Source organism: Procambarus clarkii, chromosome 87 (assembly GCF_040958095.1).
Source record: "Procambarus clarkii isolate CNS0578487 chromosome 87, FALCON_Pclarkii_2.0, whole genome shotgun sequence".
NCBI classification, from domain to species: Eukaryota; Metazoa; Arthropoda; class Malacostraca; order Decapoda; family Cambaridae; genus Procambarus; species Procambarus clarkii.
In genome coordinates this window covers 13,358,684-13,378,683 of record NC_091236.1, presented here as the reverse complement: position 1 = coordinate 13,378,683, position 20,000 = coordinate 13,358,684, and the positions used below count along the sequence as shown (strand labels likewise).

Sequence of the window (20,000 nt, the reverse complement as noted above, 5' to 3'; positions counted from 1 at the left end):
TTGTTTCTTCCTATGTCTACCATTCTCTCTTCCTCTTTCTTAATATTTACACCTGTCCACACTCTCTCCTCCTTCATGCACATTTGGGTTTAAGTCTAAACACACACACAGGAATATTCACCATATCCATGTGCATTATTATCCAAACGTCAAACATCCATTCGTGAATGGATGTATTAGTCTGCCCCATCGACACATCCCATCTACGAACATCGAACTCCCTTCCCCCCCTTCCCCAATCTCCTCTTGTCTAACCACTTGGGCTGGACGGTAGAGCGACGGTCTCGCTTCATGCCGGTCGGCATTCAATCCCCCCGACTGTCCACAAGTGGTTGGGCACCATTCCTTCCCCCCGTTCCATCCCAAATCCTGGTCCTGATCCTTTCCAAATGCTATAAAGTCGTAATGGCTTGGCGCTTTCCCCTGAATAATCCCCCCCCCCCCAATTCTTCTTATTTCGACGCTAAAATCGCCATCGGGCCAAATATAATGTACTATAAAACATAGCGGCTCACAATCACCTTTCCTACGCAAAAAGGTCTTCCAACGGTTTGGTCTGGTTGGGTTCTGCCAGTTTAGTACATCATTTTTTGTACGTTGTGACAACTCAAGAATCCGGGCTGGGTCAGTCTACGACTGTGTGATACGACCCAAATACTTTTAATTAGTACACGGCTTCACAGGTGTTTAATTACGCTAAGGACTCAGTCTTTTGAAGATCTGTCACTGAATCCTCTTTTCAGTCCCATTAACCCATTTATTTCAAAACCATAAACCTATTTCATTAAACCCCAAAAACCAATTTTTTTTCATTACTATCAACCTATTTCTTTAAAACCACATAACCCTTATTTCTTTAAACTACATAATCCCCCCATTTCTTTAAACTACATAACCCTTATTTCTTTAAACCAATAAACCCATTTCTTTCAACCCCTCCTATTAATCTATTTGTGCCTCTTTACCTTACTAAACCCAGCAGTTAGGAGAACTGAAAGAGTTTGAAGGGAGATGGAAAGGGAAATGGACAAACATCCCATTATGAAGGGAAGGGAACTATGAGGAGAAATGGAATGGAAACGTGACATAACCATGATGGAAAGGGGCAGGAAATGGAAGGGAATGTGGCTCACTACAAGTGTGAGGGAGGTGGGGGGAGTCACTATAATTGTTACCAGAAAATCTCAAGGTTTAGTGTAACCAAAAATGCGAAATATAACACGATATGTGGACCAATATTTCCAATATGTGGGTCAATATATATGACCCGACATGCAGGACAACATTCCTAATATGTGAGGCAATAATCCCAATATGTGGGGGGTACAATATTCCCAATATGTGAGGCAGCATGCCCCAAAATATGCGCCAATATTCCCAACATGTTTGCTAAAATCCTTAAAATGTGGGTCAAAATCGCCAGTATGTGAGCCAATATCCCCCCAGTATGTGGGATAACCTCGCCAATAGGCGAGCCAACATGTGCCCCACATAGGTGGGCCAACATATCCTAGTATGTTGGCCAATATTCCCCCTTACAGGAGGTAGCAAGGATAGGGCCACTATACCTCCCCCAGGCGCCAGGGATCTTGCAAACGCTGCCACAGGCTTCAAAGGCCTCTTCTAGTCTTGCCAGAGGCTCGAACCGGTGTCCATGAAATGAAGTTTATTCCTGCCCACTTCTCCACGGTCTCGTTTGGGGGACGCCCTGCCTCCTGGCGCGGAAAATGTCAAGAAAATGTGGCATGATTGCTCCTCGAATTGGTTTGCTTAGTACATACGTTGGTAAAATAGCGTGGCTCCCTCTCCTGTGTACGGTGTGAGTGTGGAGCTGATTGGTAGGGGGAAGGGGAGGGGGAGGGATAGGAGGTAGTGATGGGGGGAGAGGTGAGAGAGAGAGAGAATGGGGGAAAAGAAGGGGAAAAGAAGGGGGTTGGTGGGGTGTTATAACAATGGGAGGCCAATTAGTGTGGTCTAATAGGTGTGTTTGGAAGAAGACTTGAGAGGGGGGGGGCAAGGTCGGATGGGATACACACACACACACACACACACACACACACACACACACACACACACACACACACACACACACACACACACACACACACACACACACACACACACAAGGTAAACACTGGCAAGATGCCTTACATAAAATATAGAAGACATCAAAGCATTGTTGCTAAGCTCAGTTTAGCTGGAGATAATTGTCTTGTGCACCTATGTGGCGTAAGGGTAGAGAGAGAGAGAGAGAGAGAGAGAGAGAGAGAGAGAGAGAGAGAGAGAGAGAAAGAGCATCCCAGTTCACCCTTGCAACAAGTGAAGATAAATTTAACCTTTCACCATGTTGCATGGTAAGCAACATCATCATTACTACAGTTGACCGTCTCAGCACCTGTGCCATAACCCCCCCTCCCCTCCACTTCCCCCCTTTCCCCACATTCCCCCTCCCCCCTCCCTCAGCCCACACTTCACTACACAACTTGATTCAGACGTGTGACTGAGACTGTTTCTTGAGACTGTTCCTTGAAACTTTTCCTTGAGATTGTTCCTTGAGACTTGATTGTTCCTCAAGGTGAAGGGACGACGATGTGTCGGTCCGTCCTGGACCATTCTCAAGTCGATTGTCGACTTGAGAATGGTCCAGGACGAATGGTCCAGGGCATAGCCCGTGCTGCTTGGAAGGTTTGGTTCCCAGTTGCTGAATCTAAAACGACAACAACCTTGGGTTATCACCTCACCCGCACTGCTTATTACCGTCAAACACAGTACACCTCCCCTGACGACACCACACCCCCCTCCCTTGACACCCCCCCTCCCTTGACACCCCCCTACCTTGACACCCCCCTCCCCCAGACACCCCCCCTCCTCCCCTGACGCCCCCCTCCCCTGACATCCCCACCTCTCCCCCTGATACACACCCTCCCTGTCCCTACCTGGTACACCCTCCCCTGGATATGTTTGGATCCATAATTCTCTGAATTTTAAGAGTTCGCAAAAACTTGATGTGGTCGAGTGTGTGTGTGTGTGTGTGTGTGTGTGTGTGTGTGTGTGTGTGTGTGTGTGTGTGTGTGTGTGTGTGTGTGTGTGTGTGTGTGTGTATTTGTGAAGGTTGAACTTTCGTTCATGGGACCACCTCTTAACCTTGAGTAGTCGCGTGTGCGTGTACACACCCATGTGCGTGTACAAATGGTGGCGTGTGCGTGCGAAAATCTCCCTTAGTGTCCATATTAATCAGTGATTGGCTCTGTAATCACCAAAATAAAAGTGGAATTACTTGACGCTCCGCATGAGAGAGAGAGAGAGAGAGAGACCACTAGCCACAGGGGGGATGGGTCCAAAGCCCCAATAGGAGCTCATAGCAGTATTTGTTCACTATTAGGACCATTTTGTGAGTCCCGCGGTACAGGTCGCCGCCCTTATCATCAGCGACTTCTGGCAGTGTTTTTACTGAGGACTTACTTGCGTGTCTCGTGTAAGTTTGTTTATGTAAGTTTAAGACTTTATTAAGTTATATTTTGGGTTATTGCTGTTTGTTATCATTGCTCCTGTTAAAAATATGATTCAGATAATTGTATTATTATTGTTGTTATACTTATTATTATCGTCGTAAATTGGTTTTATTAGTGGCATCGAAATTGTTACTAAAATTTTAAGAGCAAATGATATTTGTTTCCTGTTTCATCAAACTGTTTTCACCATATTTGAGTGAGTTGGTCTGTGACTTTCTCTCGTTCTCTCCTTTATCTCTCTCTTAATTTGTCTGTCTCTCTGTAAGCAACAAAAAACAAACAAACAAACACACACACACACACACACATAATAGTAACAGGAATTGATAAAATCGACAGGGAAGATTTCCTGAGACCTGGAACTTTAAGAACAAGAGGTCATAGATTTAAACTAGCTAAACACAGATGCCGAAGAAATATAAGAAAATTCACTTTCGCGAACAGAGTGGTAGACGGTTGGAACAAGTTAGGCGAGAAGGTGGTGGAGGCCAAGACCGTCAGTAGTTTCAAAGAGTTATATGACAAAGAGTGCTGGGAAGACGGGACACCACGAGCGTAGCTCTCATCCTGTAACTACACTTAGGTAATTACACACGGTTGAATTAATCTGAATGTTAATTACTGGTGTCAGCTGCCGATTGCCTCTTACGATCCAACTAATCACACACACTGACTATCGTAGGAGGCTTCGTATGCTTGAGGCTGTGTTCATTCAGGAGCTGACACCAGTAATCAACATCCAGATGAATTCGACTTCGAGTATACAACTGTTTGATGGTTCTCCATTGACCCAAAGGGAAGATGTAAGACCTGGTGGACAGCTAGAAGCCGGAGTCAGGCAGCAATCACCTCACCCTATCCTTCGCCGCTCCATAGGATTAAGGGGGTTAGATGAATCGTAGTTTGAGGTGTACTCTACACTTACAAGGAAAAATCTAGACATTTATAAGTGTCGAGTTACAGCCCTGCTCCTGTGCCAATTAAGTCCACTACGGGCTCACCGTAGCCCGGGCTATTTGGAACTTTATGTTCCAAGTTGTTGAATCTAAAACAACAACAACGTTGTAAGCTCAGTATAGTGCAACAGTGTACTCCTGAAGATGTCACATTGATGACAAAAAGTCGAACGATTAAAATGGAGAGATTAAATGATCAAGTGTTTCTTCACCCCCTAGATGGTAGAAGATATTTGGGTAGAATGGACAATTGATGAGACTGTCAGAGTAATCACATCAATCTCTCACACTGTAAACATTTCCCAAGAAATATTTAGTCATTAGCCCCAGCAGCTTGATGGCCTTGAAATGTTTAAATTAGAACAGAGAAAACATGATTACTAAAATTGCTTAATTCTGTGGGCTCTGGGGCCGGTGTGTTGACTTACAAGCCTTATGCAGTTAGCCATTGGTGGCTTGTTGACCCTGTGGGGGAAGGTGTTGCGGGAGTGTGGGGATGTGGGGAAAGGTATTTTGAGTGTGGGAGTGTGTGTGGAGGGAAGGTATTGTGAGTGTGAGGAGCATGCATGGGCAGGTGTTGAGAGTGTGGCACAAGGTACTGGTTATCTTGAGGTTATCTTGAGATGATTTCGGGGCTTTTAGTGTCCCCGCGGCCCGGTCCTCGACCAGGCCTCCACCCCCAGGAAGCAGCCCGTGACAGCTGACTAACACCCAGGTACCTATTTTACTGCTAGGTAACAGGGGCATAGGGTGAAAGAAACTCTGCCCATTGTTTCTCGCCGGCGCCTGGGATCGAACCCAGGACCACAAGTCCCGCGTGCTGTCCGCTCGGCCGACCGGCTCCCTCCCTGGTGGTGTGACAATATGTGTGGGAGTGGTGCGGAAGGTTTCGACGTGTGGGGAAAGGTATTAGGAGTGAGAGGAAGCTCACCAATGGTGTGATGGACTCATAACATGAAAACCCAGCAGCCTCTTATTTTTGCGAGTTGTTATAACATCAAGAACATAATAATAACACGATGAGTAGAGGTTGTGTCATGAAATCTCTGGTGGTGATCTGGCTGTGTATAGAGATTATATTCTTTTGTGGAGCATATGTTTTGCATTCTCAGGCGTCTTGAAAGAAAGACTTTTGTCTGGCTTATAAAGTGAGATCTTTGGGGGGGGGGGGGGGAAAGGCTGACAGCTCCCAAGTGGTCTTGTGAAGGCATAGACGACATTAGTCCCATTCAAGACACTTAGCTGCTGTCGGGAGAGTTCTTCTTAAACAAGTCTGAGGTGTTCTTGTTACAAGTAGGTGATCAACTCTGTCTTCTTCTTGGGGTTAGATTCCGGCAATTTTGTATATAATTTTTCTGAAGTTCGTGACAACTAGACAGGACGGGCTGAACCACCAATGCCAAAAACAACAACAAAATATATTGATACATCGAAAATTCATCCAAGATTAGACATCGGCGAAGCACTTCATCTCAAACTATCTTAAACTAACTGTTACCAACCAGCTGTCACTCAGATACATTCTACCATCTTGAAGACCACGAGAGAACATCCAGCACACAGCCCCAACTACCATAAGAACATAGGAAAGAAGAAATCTGCAGAAGGCTCGCTATCTCAAGGGTCACTATACTTCTCCTCAACCATCTTAGCTTGAGCAATCGTATACATAACTAACTTATATTCACTTCAACCCTGCTTTGGAAAATGTTGACAGGACCAATGAAATGCCTATCACAATGACAGGCCATATATATAAAAGTGAGAAAAATTTTGAGAATCATTGATCTGGTCCTTCTGTCGTATTCGATATCATCACACACACACACACACACACACACACACACACACACACACACACACACACACACACACACACACACACACACACACACACATATACACACACACTACAGTGGCTATGTAGACAATCCAGCCACTGGTTCGTGAGCTTCCACTACTAATATGCTAATTGATAGGTTGTATATCTGTATTTGCTTTACTTATTTGACAGGACGATATATTTCCTACCTCCGTGATATAGCCACCAATTTGCTTTTATGAGGAGCAACAATAACTTTGCCAACGTGGTCATCAAAATAGATTTAAGGGGGTTTTCATTGATATATTCATCGTCTTTTGGTAAGACCAGCCTTTGGTCTTACCCTCTGACTGTCATTAAGTAGTTACACAGGAGAATACACAACCCTGTGGCACACGTGCCATCTATGGCATGCCCACGTCGAATGATTGATGAATACCACTTGAAGGATTCGGCTCTTTAATTATTATTAATTAATTATAATTATTAATATTATTATCATTGTTATTCCCATAACTACGACAATATTTCCCACCATAACATGACAATAATGAACAACCATGACAGTTGACCAGCTGCCACCATTGAAAAAAAACATTATACATTAAAAAAAAGTGTTTAAAAACGCTCCTGGAACGCGAGAGACTATATTTTCATTCCTGTATAATAGATTGCTACTGTATAATAGATTGCTCTGTTGACACGAAAACCTGACAATGACCCACAGAATAAAAATCTCCTTCTTCCTGTGAACCCTTTAGTTTAAAACAGAAAAAAATATGTCTCGTTACTATTTCCCGAACATTCAATGATCCTTTGAATAAAAAAACAAACAAAAAAAAAACGTAAAATATTGTTTTAACGTTTCTTTACATTCTGCTCCATGTTTTATATCATCGAAGCCGTGAATGAGAGTGTAAAGTATTAGGAAAATATTCACTGTTTTTCACCGCTTGCTTCGGGCTGGTGTTTGGTAGAGGTGGTTCTCCTGTAGCATGTTTGGTAGAGGTGGTTCACCTGTAGCATGTTTGGTAGTGGTGGTTCTCCTGTAGCATGTTTGGTAGAGGTGGTTCACCTGTAGCATGTTTGGTAGTGGTGGTTCTCCTGTAGCATGTTTGGTAGTGGTGGTTCTTCTGTAGCATGTTTGGTAGTGGTGGTTCACCTGTAGCATGTTTGGTAGTGGTGGTTCTCCTGTAGCATGTTTGGTAGTGGTGGTTCACCTGTAGCATGTTTTGTAGAGGTGGTTCACCTGTAGCATGTTTGGTAGTGGTGGTTCTCCTGTAGCATGTTTGGTAGTGGTGGTTCTCCTGTAGCATGTTTGGTAGTGGTGGTTCTTCTGTAGCATGTTTGGTAGTGGTGGTTCTTCTGTAGCATGTTTGGTAGAGGTGGTTCTCCTGTAGCATGTTTGGTAGTGGTGGTTCTCCTGTAGCATGTTAGGTAGTGGTGGTTCTCCTGTAGCATGTTTGGTAGTGGTGGTTCTCCTGTAGCATGTTTGGTAGTGGTGGTTCTCCTGTAGCATGTTTGGTAGTGGTGGTTCACCTGTAACATGTTTGGTAGTGGTGGTTCACCTGTAGCATGTTTGGTAGTGGTGGTTCACCTGTAACATGTTTGGTAGTGGTGGTTCACCTGTAGCATGTTTGGTAGTGGTGGTTCACCTGTAACATGTTTGGTAGTGGTGGTTCACCTGTAACATGTTTGGTAGTGGTGGTTCACCTGTAGCATGTTTGGTAGTGGTGGTTCACCTGTAACATGTTTGGTAGTGGTGGTTCACCTGTAACATGTTTGGTAGTGGTGGTTCACCTGTAGCATGTTTGGTAGAGTTGGTTGACCTGTAGAATGTTTGACAGAGGTGGTTCACCTGTAGCATGTTTGGTAGGTGTGGTTCACCTGTAGCGTGTTTGGTAGTGGTGGTGGTACACCTGTAGCATGTTTGGTAGAGGTGGTTCACCTGTAGCATGTTTGGTAGTGGTGGTTCTCCTGTAGCATGTTAGGTAGTGGTGGTTCTCCTGTAGCATGTTTGGTAGTGGTGGTTCTCCTGTAGCATGTTTGGTAGTGGTGGTTCTCCTGTAGCATGTTTGGTAGTGGTGGTTCACCTGTAACAAGTTTGGTAGTGGTGGTTCACCTGTAGCATGTTTGGTAGTGGTGGTTCACCTGTAACATGTTTGGTAGTGGTGGTTCACCTGTAGCATGTTTGGTAGTGGTGGTTCACCTGTAACATGTTTGGTAGTGGTGGTTCACCTGTAACATGTTTGGTAGTGGTGGTTCTCCTGTAGCATGTTTGGTAGTGGTGGTTCTCCTGTAGCATGTTAGGTAGTGGTGGTTCTCCTGTAGCATGTTTGGTAGTGGTGGTTCTCCTGTAGCATGTTTGGTAGTGGTGGTTCACCTGTAGCATGTTTGGTAGTGGTGGTTCACCTGTAGCATGTTTGGTAGTGGTGGTTCACCTGTAGCATGTTTGGTAGTGGTGGTTCACCTGTAGCATGTTTGGTAGAGGTGGTTCACCTGTAGCATGTTTGGTAGTGGTGGTTCACCTGTAGCATGTTTAATACAGCTGAGGGAGTCTAAAAGCACCAATTCACCTGTATCAAGCAAGGAGACCGTTCAATCTAAAGAAAACAATAGAGCTGGAACTCGTTAACAAGACTTAATAACACACAAATAAAAGACTTTACTTTCCAGAAATCATGAGGTCCACGTTAGCTTACAGGAACACAAGCGGGTAGAGATTAATAAATCCCTCCAGCACTCACACTCAAGCGGTTGCAACAAAAGCCCCTCTCTCTTGCAAAAAACAAAAACACACAAAAACACAACAATTACACGACAAAAATAATTACAAAAACACCCACACACACACACACACACAACACACACACACACACACACACACACACACACACACACACACACACACACACACACACACACACACACTCAGTGTGTGGGTGTAATATATATATATATATATATATATATATATATATATATATATATATATATATATATATATATATATATATATATATATGTATATATATATATATATATATATATATATATATATATATATATATATATATTAATCCCACCTTCATGCTCACTATGCGCAGACTCGAGTAGCGAGGCATAGCCGCCCACCTTCTAGGTTAATCCCTAACCCCCGACGGATTAGGGCGGGATTAATGAACCCTAAACTTAAAGGCTACCATTGGACATAAATCCACTGAAATAATTACAGTAGTTACATCTACCTGCGAGGCAATTTATCCACCAAATTTATTACGCTGCCAGGAGAGTGTTGGGGGGAAGGGGGGATAAGGGGGTATTAGGGATTAGTTTTTAAAGAAAGTTTTTTGGAGTTTTTGTTTTTAAAGAAACTTTTTAGATATTTTTTTTTTAAGAAATATTTTTTTTTTTGCTTTATGGAGGTGGTTGGTGGAGGGAGGTGGAGGAGGTACTGGAGGGCGGGGGGAGGGGCGAGGAGGTTTAAAATAAATGTTGGAGGGATAAAGGGAGGATTAGGGAGGAATGTAAGGGAAGGGAAGGGGAAGGAGGGGAGGGAGGGAGAAATGAGAAAGGGGGGACAAGAAGCAATACCGTTTCCTTTAACTTCACGATAATTACAAAGCAGCTACACGACAACTACACACCTACACGACAACTACACACCTACATAACAACTGCACACATACACAACAACTGTTAGAACTACACAACTGCAAAATTTAAACACCTACAGAACTGGACAATTACATAACTGCAAGAACTACACAACTACAAAATAACTACACAATAACTATACAACACACAATAGCTACACAACTTCACAACAACTGCACAACCACTCCACAACAATACACACCAACTACACTAAAACTACATCGCAACTCTACAACTTCATAACCTCTGAACAACTACAGACCTCACAAAACAGCTACAAGATCCCACAATAACTCTACAACAACTACAGAACTACACAACAAATACGTAACTCTACAACTGCTCAATAGCTACACAACTACACCAGAACTGAACAATTTCATAACAACTACCCCAAAACTGAACAATTTCATGATGTCTATGTCAGTGTTACATTTCAACTCAATTTCTATAACAAAATACAAGACTGGCTTAGAATATACGTGACTTCTAACCTTCTTTAATCCAAGTCATTTATTTATCCCAGGTGTTTAAGCTTACACCTACATTGAGGATTTAAGTCGATCCAGTTTAGTAGAACGTGTGTTTGGATGTATGGCAAACACGCTAATGAAACGGAAATAGAAGAGGTGATACACATACACAAACACTCACACACACACACACACACACACACACACACACCCACACACACAAACACACACATAAGTATAAAGAATCTGTACACCGGTTGATTGACAGTTGAGCGGCGAGACCAAAAAAGCCGAAGCTCAACTCCCCCGGAAGCACAACTAGGCTAGTACAACTAGGTGATTGCACACACACAAACTCTGCAATTGACAATATTTCGCATCGTTCTGCAACGTCTTCCGTAGACCTTAGACACGGTCGTCTCAAACGAACAGTTTCTTAATTCAAGAATAATAATTCCGGAGATACAGCTTCCGCATTTCCAAAATAATTCCAGTATGACAGTTGTTTAAATAAAGAATAAATACAGAAATAAATGCAAATCGAGAATAAATTCCTAATAATAACGCAGTGAATTTATTCTTGTAATCCTGTCGTTGGAGAATAATTAACAAAAGTTTACATTAATCGACCATCCCTGTACTGGATAAAATTGAAATAAAAATACAAAATTACATTGTGAATTTATTACACTGTACCACAAAGAAATTAAAAAAAAATCCCACTAGCCAAAAAAAATATATAACCAAATAATTAACACTCGTAAAATTTAGATTTTCGTTGTATGAAAGTAGCGAAAAAGCGGTCAAATATTTACGCTACAGATAGCGAAGCTTTTGAAGGCCATGACAACATTACCATCATTACAACACACAATAATTAGTTACAACCAAAACACACCAATAACATTAACCTGACATCACCAGTCAACCAACTTTATCATAGCAAAACACACCCACAAGCGAGCTACGCCACATTCACCCATCATAAACATCAATGCTTTTACATAAACATAAGAAAAAACATCTGTAAAGCAACATCAACATTAGTTAAACACTGTCAACAGAACATTTACATCAGAAAAACACTATCAACAGAACATTTACATCAGAAAAACACTATTAACAGAACATTTACAACAGTATAACACTATCAACAGCACATTTACAACAGTATAACACTATCAACAGTACATTTACAACAGAAATTATATTCTGAAACTAATTTTCTTAACTGCAGCAAATTCCCCCCAAGTTATTTTTCTGATTTTTAAAAATAATTTCAAGTCCATAGTCATTGTTTACAATATGAGTGTTATTGATATTAGTGGGATTCATAAACAATTCTCCTGGTATCTGCTACTATTTAAAATATTATATTGGAATGTATTGTGGTTATATGAGGGAAAAACAAGTTTTCCTTTCGCTGGAAGAGTGCGTGAGTGCCTCGCCGCCTGTGAGACCCTTACGTTTGGACACACACACTTCCGGGTCAAAGTTCCACTTGCACGACCATTAACAGATAATAAAGTTTCTTAAAGTGCTCGTGTGAGCGGATCCCGCTACACTGACTGTACTTACACCGACAATTTGCCCAAACGTGCAAAAATACACTGTTAGACCCAGAGAAGCTCCCACTTTATATGTTAGAATTAGCACAATTGACACATTAAGAAAATGGAAATGTGTCAATAGAACTCATTTAATCTGTTCAAGTATCTCTCTAGTATCCGCTCTCTTAGGCCTAAGGTATAGTACATATATGTGCTGTGCTAGGCCTAGGAACAACTATGGTTTTTGGGTTTATAATTTTTCGTGACCTGTACTTCGAGTCCAACAGTTCATATTTGTACGTTTGAGGGAATAGTTGGTAAAGGTGCTGGCATTTTAGCAGTATGGTCTGAACAGGTGTTGGTTGTGTATTATATTACATGGTTATGTGGTGTTGGTGTGGTCATGTGTGTAAGGATGTTGTCCTTTTCCTCTCTCTCTCTCTCTCTCTCTGTCTCTCTCTCTCTCTCTGTCTCTGTCTCTCTCTCTCTCTCTCTCTCTCTCTCTCTCTCTCTCTCTCTCTCTCTCTCTCTCTCTCTCTCTCTCTCTCTCTCTCTCTCTCTTTCTCTCTCTCTTTCTCTCTCTCTCTCTCTCTCTCTCTCTCTCTCTCTCTCTCTCTCTCTGTCTCTGTCTCTCTCTCTCTCTCTCTCTCTCTCTCTCTTTCTCTCTCTCTCTCTCTCTATCTCTCTCTCTCTCTCTCTCTCTCTCTCTCTCTCTCTCTCTCTCTCTCTCTCTCTCTCTCTCTCTCTCTCTCTCTCTCTCTCTCTCTCTCTCTCTCTCTCTCTCGTACTGTACTCCTCTCATGTCACTATCACACTACAACACTTGTACCAGATATTAATTCTCACACACTTCCTGCTGCTATTCTCCGTCTCCCAATACCTTTCCAACCTAACTAAATTATCACTAACTATGATAGTTCACTGTAGAGGCAGCGTCACAACTTGATTTATTATTATTTACTTAACAATTAAGTATAAGATCTAAGATGAGATTAAGAAACGGTAGAATCTACGGCGAAGATCGTGACACGACCACGACCTGGGAGAAGGACCAGGACACGACCACCTGGGAGACGGAGAAGAATTACGGTGTGAGGTGTCTTGAGGAGGATAGCGGAGGGTTCACCCACGGGCTCTCCACCTCCCCGCACACCAACAATAAACGCTTCCTTGCCACCGTGAGAAGAGCGATTTTATGGGTACTTTGTGTCTTGTGGAAGGTTGTGAAGGTCTTAACCGTGTTGGGCCTAATTACCGGGGTTGTGTACGGAACTATGGTGATCTTTTCCATTGACAAAGACAGCTGGCAGAAGGTGATTTGCAGTAACGACTGCACGGAGCGGGATTTAACTCTAATGGACACCAAAAAGGCCCAAAATTCCTTCTTTGAGACAATAATATAGTGGATGAGCGGCTCCTAGCCACCAGAGCCCCCACCCTGCCTCAACAAGGTGTTCGGGGTGTGGGAAAGTAGTGTATGTGAACCCCACCAGGAGCCCAGGGTCACCTGATGGGCTGGACGGTAGAGCGACGGTCTGCCTTCATGCAGGTCGGCGTTCAATCCCCGGCGTGGCCCACCTGAGGGATGGGCGTGGCTTACCTGAGGGATGGGCGTGGCTCACCTGAGGGATGGGCATGGCTCACCTGAGGGATGGGCGTGGCTCTCTCTCTCTTATTTACTAAATCGAGTTCACCTCAAAGCATAATTTCACCACGTCTATTCCAGCCTTATCTAACATTTACATCCCCAGCATCATCACCTCTCCCTCTTCCTCCTCCCTCACACCCCACCACTGGCCTTCTCGCTATCTCTTACCTGTTGACTCCTTTGTACTCAAGGGTCATCCTCACCCCTCCCACCCTCTCCCCTCGCTCCTCACCTCACTCAACACTCAAGTGACAAGGTGAGTTAATATCCACTTTCTCGACCCGCCTCGCTACTCTAAAATGATTATATGTATATAAATGTAAGAGAGCGAGACAGAGGTGAGAGAGAAGAGAGAGGATGAGAGAGAAGAGAGAGAGAGAGAGAGAGAGAGAGAGAGAGAGAGAGAGAGAGAGAGAGAGAGAGAGAGAGAGAGAGAGAGAGAGAAGAGAGAGAGAGGACTCCCAGCCAACGTCTCAGACTACAGTAATGGATAATAAATTACTATGAATGAGCGAACGACTTCCTGGCACCGTGTGTGTGTGTGTGTGTGTGTGTGTGTGTGTGTGTGTGTGTGTGTGTGTGTGTGTGTGTGTGTGTGTGTGTGTGCGTGTGTGTGTGTGCGTGTGTGTGTGCGTGTGTGTGTGCGTGTGAGTGCGCGCGTTCCACAACGATTCATCGGAAGCGAATGGTCGAGGACGGAGGAAAAGGAAATAATAACTCGATAAACGATGACATGTTAGCTAAGAGGGGAGGAGGGAGAGGGAAGGAAGGAGGAGGGAGAGGGGGAGAGAGAGAGAGAGAGGCGAGAGGGGAAGAGCATGGCGGTGAAGGGAGAGATAAAAGGGGAAGAATGATGGAGAGATGAGAGAGTAAGAGATGGATTCGAGCAGGAGAAAAGGGCAAGGAAAAGATAGGAGAGAGTGATAAGTGAAAAAGGAAAAGTGAGACGGATATATATGAAAGAATATGATGAAGTACGAACATGAGAGAGGTGCCAGGAGACGAAGAACATGAACAAGCACATGAGAATGAAAGAGGGAGAAGGGGAAAAGAGTAAATAAATAATGAAGAGGGGAGACAAGAAAGAGATGAAGAGGGACTGAATAGAGAAGTGAGATAAGGAAGGGTGAGAGAGAGAATGTACGTAAGAAATAAAAGAGAAAGGGTAAACATGCAGAGAGAGAGAGAGAGAGACAGAGAATGAAATGAGAAAGGCAAAGTTAGAGAGTCAGAGGCAGAGAATGAGAGAGAGAGACAGAGAGAGACATAGAAAACACCACATTCCTCCCACCACCACGACCCACCACCACCAAACCACAGATCCCACAGCCAAAGCATCTCTCTCGTTCCCCCCATAAACTTTACGAAAGCTCTGAGGTTCCAGACTTCTCAACAACAACAAAAGTTGGCAAAACAGTCCCCGAGGCTCCTGGTTCGACTCCTAACTTCAGAGCAATGTGCCTAATGGTCAACCACAGGTATCCCCTTTTCAGAAGAGACACCGACGACTTTGATGTTGTCGAAAACTGAATTGTAGATTCCTAAGAGCAATCCGTCCGCAAAACATTGACCAAGAGTTCTTCAATCTCGCGACGTTCCTTCCTGTTTAAGTAAAGAAATTTACAGAGGACTTGCAACTAAAGATAATCGAACTTCAGATTAGAAACAATTCCTTCTCTCTTCCTGTGTTCAAATCTCACCTGTCTGAATGCTTCATTCATGGAATCACAACCCCCTAACCTTACCTAACTCAGGCCTTACTATGGGCACAAGGAAGCAATTACCCAATGAAGGCGCCTAGCCGAGGAAACTTCCGTTATTTAATTACACCGTTCGAAGATAATCACGCATGCATTTTGGGGCCAGCTATAGCTGGGACGATCATATGTCGAGGATATGTTGATGTTGCAAGATGTGTTGTTACAGCTACAGCAGTAATTGGTTTTGCTGCACCGTGTAAGGACACTTGTATGTGTACAAGAAGTGTACTAGAAGTGTACTAGAAGTACACAAGGGAGAATAGAGGATGAGCTGGTGTAGGATAGCATCTCTTGCTTACACATTTCAATAGGATCATCAGTGACATTGCTAATGTAGCCCAGCTATTGTTAAAGTGTGTATGTGTGTGTGTGTGTGTGTGTGTGTGTGTGTGTGTGTGTGTGTGTGTGTGTGTGTGTGTGTGTGTGTGTGTGAGAGAGAGAGAGAGAGAGAAAAAAAAAAACAAAGATGTGATAATGAAAATTTAAGCTGAGTAAGAATGAAAAAAAACAAATTATCGACATATTATTTTCTTTAGTACCATCCTGATAAATATTATAATTATTTGAATCATCATTATTTGATTAGCTATAATTACAATTATTAATAACAATAATATTATCCAAGCAGATACTAAAAATCTACCACCACTGGTTCCTACCAAGAGCATAAATTAAAACAGGCTTGCATATATAAATATGAAATTCAATTATATATAAGTCTTCATCAAAACCTGCATTTTATACAAGCATTATTGGCAGGCTTTTCATTTTTCTCTCTGTTTTAACGAGGTTTGTTATAATACTATGAATATGTCAACACATTTTTCAACCCATATCGTTGCCCTGCAAAAAGGACTTTTGGAATCCCTTTTCAAAATCGGCGTTAAATGCCATAAAATGGCTTGGAAAAGAAGGACCAAAATTGAGGCAAATAGATAATTTATGTTATTTTATTTGCATTTTAGAATAGAAGTGCTGAGTTCGATCCCTAATAAGAATTAGAGGAAATAATAGGATATTTTGTTATTGGTGGAAAAGATCCGAATTGTATCTGTTGATTAAAGGGTGAATGGAATGGGTGAGTGGAATGGGTGTGTATTGGAATGGGGTGACCATTGGAATGGGGTGAGCATTGGAATGAGTGTGTATTGGAATGGGTGTGTATTGGAAAGGTTGAATATTGGAATGGGTGAGTATTGGAATGAGTAAGAATTGAATGGATGAGTATTTTAATGGGTGAGTATTTTAATGGGTGAGTATTTTAATGGGTGAGTATTTTAATGGGTTAGTATTGGAATGGATAAGTATTGGAATGGGTGAGTATTTTAATGGGTGAGTATTGGAATGGGTGAGTATTGGAATGGGTGAGTATTGGAATGGGTGAATATTGAAATGGATGAGTATATTAATGGGTGAGTATTGGAATGGATAAGTATTGGAATGGGTGAGTATTTTAATGGGTGAGTATTGGAATGGGTGAGTATTGGAATGGGTGAGTATTGGAATGGGTGAATATTGAAATGGGTGAGTATATTAATGGGTGAGTATTGGAATGGGTGGCATGGAGAAGGAAGGCTTCAACCTCAACCCTGGCACCTACGTCAGGTGAGGTGATGACAGTGCTATGCAGGCACCTAAACACGTCCTCGCTACTGCTTAAGAACAAACTTTGAGCCGAATTAGTTTATTTTTGCTGGTCTTAAGATCTACCTATCTCTGGAGGGTTGTTAACGCCACAATAACAGTTTACTAAACAACCAACAAGTATGTACTTCAGTCCTAAAAGTATACACTGAGAAGTGGGATACACCTCACAGTATACATATAACCCTATTGAGCTAAACTTGTTAAAAATGTAAAGGTTAACTTGTTAAAATGAAGAGTGAATACAACGGATTTATTTCCTGGTTGTAAGTCAGGGAAACGATTGTTTGATTTCATATCTCAAAGTTTACAATGTTGAGATAAGTATACTGGGTATACTAGTCTCCCCAGCGCAGGTTTAACCAGGTTCAACCAGCCTGGTTCAACCAGGTTCTACCACACAGCTCCGGTTGGAAGCAGGTGGACCAGGAACGCAGTAGTGAGGTACAGGTCCTTGTCAAGAATGGATTCCCTAATGGCTATGAGGATATGAGGTACATACGAGCCTCACAGACTTCTTCAAAACATTATTTCCGGTGAAGGAGCTGCAAAATGAGAACTGAAACATTCTTCCCAATGACTGAGATCTTATCACAAGCACGGAGCTAAAAGGCACATTGTCAATGGAAAATCACTTTCATAAAAAAATTTAAGATTGCCGATGGAATCAAGTTTCGGTATTAACCAACCGATGGCTAAAAATTGGGGCTTATAAGCTGAAGTTCGACCGTGGAAGCATAAAATATATATATATATATATATATATATATATATATATATATATATATATATATATATATATATATATATATATATATGTGAGTTCTTATATGCATTTATGTATATACAAGTGAAGTTGTTCAATAACTATTACTATTATAATTTAAGACCAGTAGCCAGATGTTGTGGCCACCAGGAAGCAGACTTGCACTAGTACATAGAGGACCTAATAAGCGCTCCCTACAAAAGGAGCAGCGTTAAGTAGCACCCAAAATGAGAGCTCCCTACACAGAGAGCGTGGTAATGAAACAACTAAATGAGCGTTCTCTGTGCAAGGAGCACAGTAACGTAACACCCAAAATGAGCGATCCTTCCACGTTTAATACAGTAAAGTAGCACTCAAACTAGCGCTCAATACTTAAAGAGTACACTAATCTAGCACCCTTAGTAGCGCTCGGTACACCAGGAGCACAGTAAAGTAACACTCAAACGAGAGTTCCCTACATAACTTGCGCCGCCACGTAACACGCTACGGAACGTTCCTTATTCAAAGTATAAAGTACAATAAGTCTCCCTTACCCACAAAAGACACCAAGTAGCACGTACCTCGACTGAGCAGGATGGTGGTAGTCAGGTAAAGTAGCATCTTTGAAGGCATTTTCACTTCGCCACCTGTTGAAATAAACGCATGTACTGTAGACATTAAATTGTGTTTCATATATGTATATTGATATAGATCAATATTTTGTTCATGTATGTATATTGATATGTACAATTATACACACAATTATTTTGATTTACGGCTTATCTGACATAGAGGAAGGAGTCCTAAGCTTGCATTTTATACATATATCACTGTAAATTATATGACCCCTCAAGGATTCGAACCTAGGCGGTCCGGATCTACTCAATGGCTGTCGAGCACTTTAACAACTACTCCAGCCATTGGGAAACCTTAGCTGCCTAAGTTCGAATCCTTGAGGTCTCGTGGCGTCTACAGTGATCACGTAATTTGGGCACCATTCAAGCTTTGCACTCAAATATATGTACTGAAATAGAACACATGTCTGTATGAATATCAGTTCAGAGAAGGAGGCCAGACGCTAAGGGCTAAGCTCACACAAGGGTGAATGGTCTGGGTTTCGGGAGGGACATAGGCTAGTCGGGGTAGGCCTAAGATACATGCTTTAAGAAATATGAGCCTTGTAACACTGCCCACAGGTGCGATTTTCATTAAATTGCGCAGTCATAGTTAAATCTGGAGAGTAATGTCCGTAGGCTTTATCACTAACGCTATGAACTGAGAATGGTTCGGTAAAAAGTATCATAAATATTGCTGAGAGATATAAAGTTATAGCCATAAAGAGATAGAGATATACCGGTATAAGAGAACGAGATATAGAAAGATAGTGAGACAGAAAGATAGAGAGATAGAGGAAGATAGAGATTCAGTGATAGATGTTAGACGGGGAGATAGATGATAGTGTGCATTGAAGACGGTTATAATGGCGGAGAACGGGTACAGTGACGGACACACTGTATAGTAAACACGGTTACAGTGATGAAGACAATATATATAGTAAAGATACACGAGCTTCCGGCACCCGGGCACCCCCGGCTCCCCTCTCCAGTTGACTTACTTGCTTTTGTCGAATATTTCATTTTGACTTAAAATACATTAAGACTATTAAGGGGGGGGGGGGAATTATTTCGAAAGAAATATTTGAAAAGAAGCAAAATCTCCTTGGCTGTTAAATGGAATGATTCGTACACTACATGTGTATATTATGCACATATGTATGTATATATGTATGTATGTTTGTATGTATGTGAAAATATGTATGTTGGGGTATGAATGTATTTGTGCTTGTTAGTGTATGCATGAGAGTATGCATATTGGAGTAAGCATAAAACATATACGTGTTAGTATATTCATCAATGAATGCATGCATATATGCGTGTTAGTGTACGCAAGAATATATGCATATCAGAAGAGGCATAAATATACACACGTTGCTGTATATTGAATGCATATGCATATCGGAGCAACCAGCATAAATGCAACCGTGTTGATGTATGCTGAAATTTATACATGCTTAACACCCTAAGAAATCACTATATACAGCTGGCCCAAGAGAGGAAGGTCCAATTTGTATCCAGTATATCACTTTTGTATATGTCATTTATTTGTATAATTCAGTCAAATCTCCCCCTTAAGTTGGGTCCTTCATCCACTTATGTACTTCAGTCATATCTCC

General features: G+C 42.2%; 1 protein-coding gene across 1 annotated transcript in view; it reads right to left on the bottom strand.

The window, feature by feature from the left end:
• Window positions 1–20,000, bottom strand: part of LOC138358941 (nephrin-like) — a 402,545-nt gene that overhangs the window by 24,738 nt on the left and 357,807 nt on the right. The window contains exon 3 of the mRNA XM_069317432.1: window positions 18,349–18,414. Coding sequence (XP_069173533.1) covers window positions 18,349–18,400 — 52 coding nt within the window. The 5' untranslated portion in view covers window positions 18,401–18,414. The remainder of the gene's footprint in view (window positions 1–18,348; window positions 18,415–20,000) is intronic.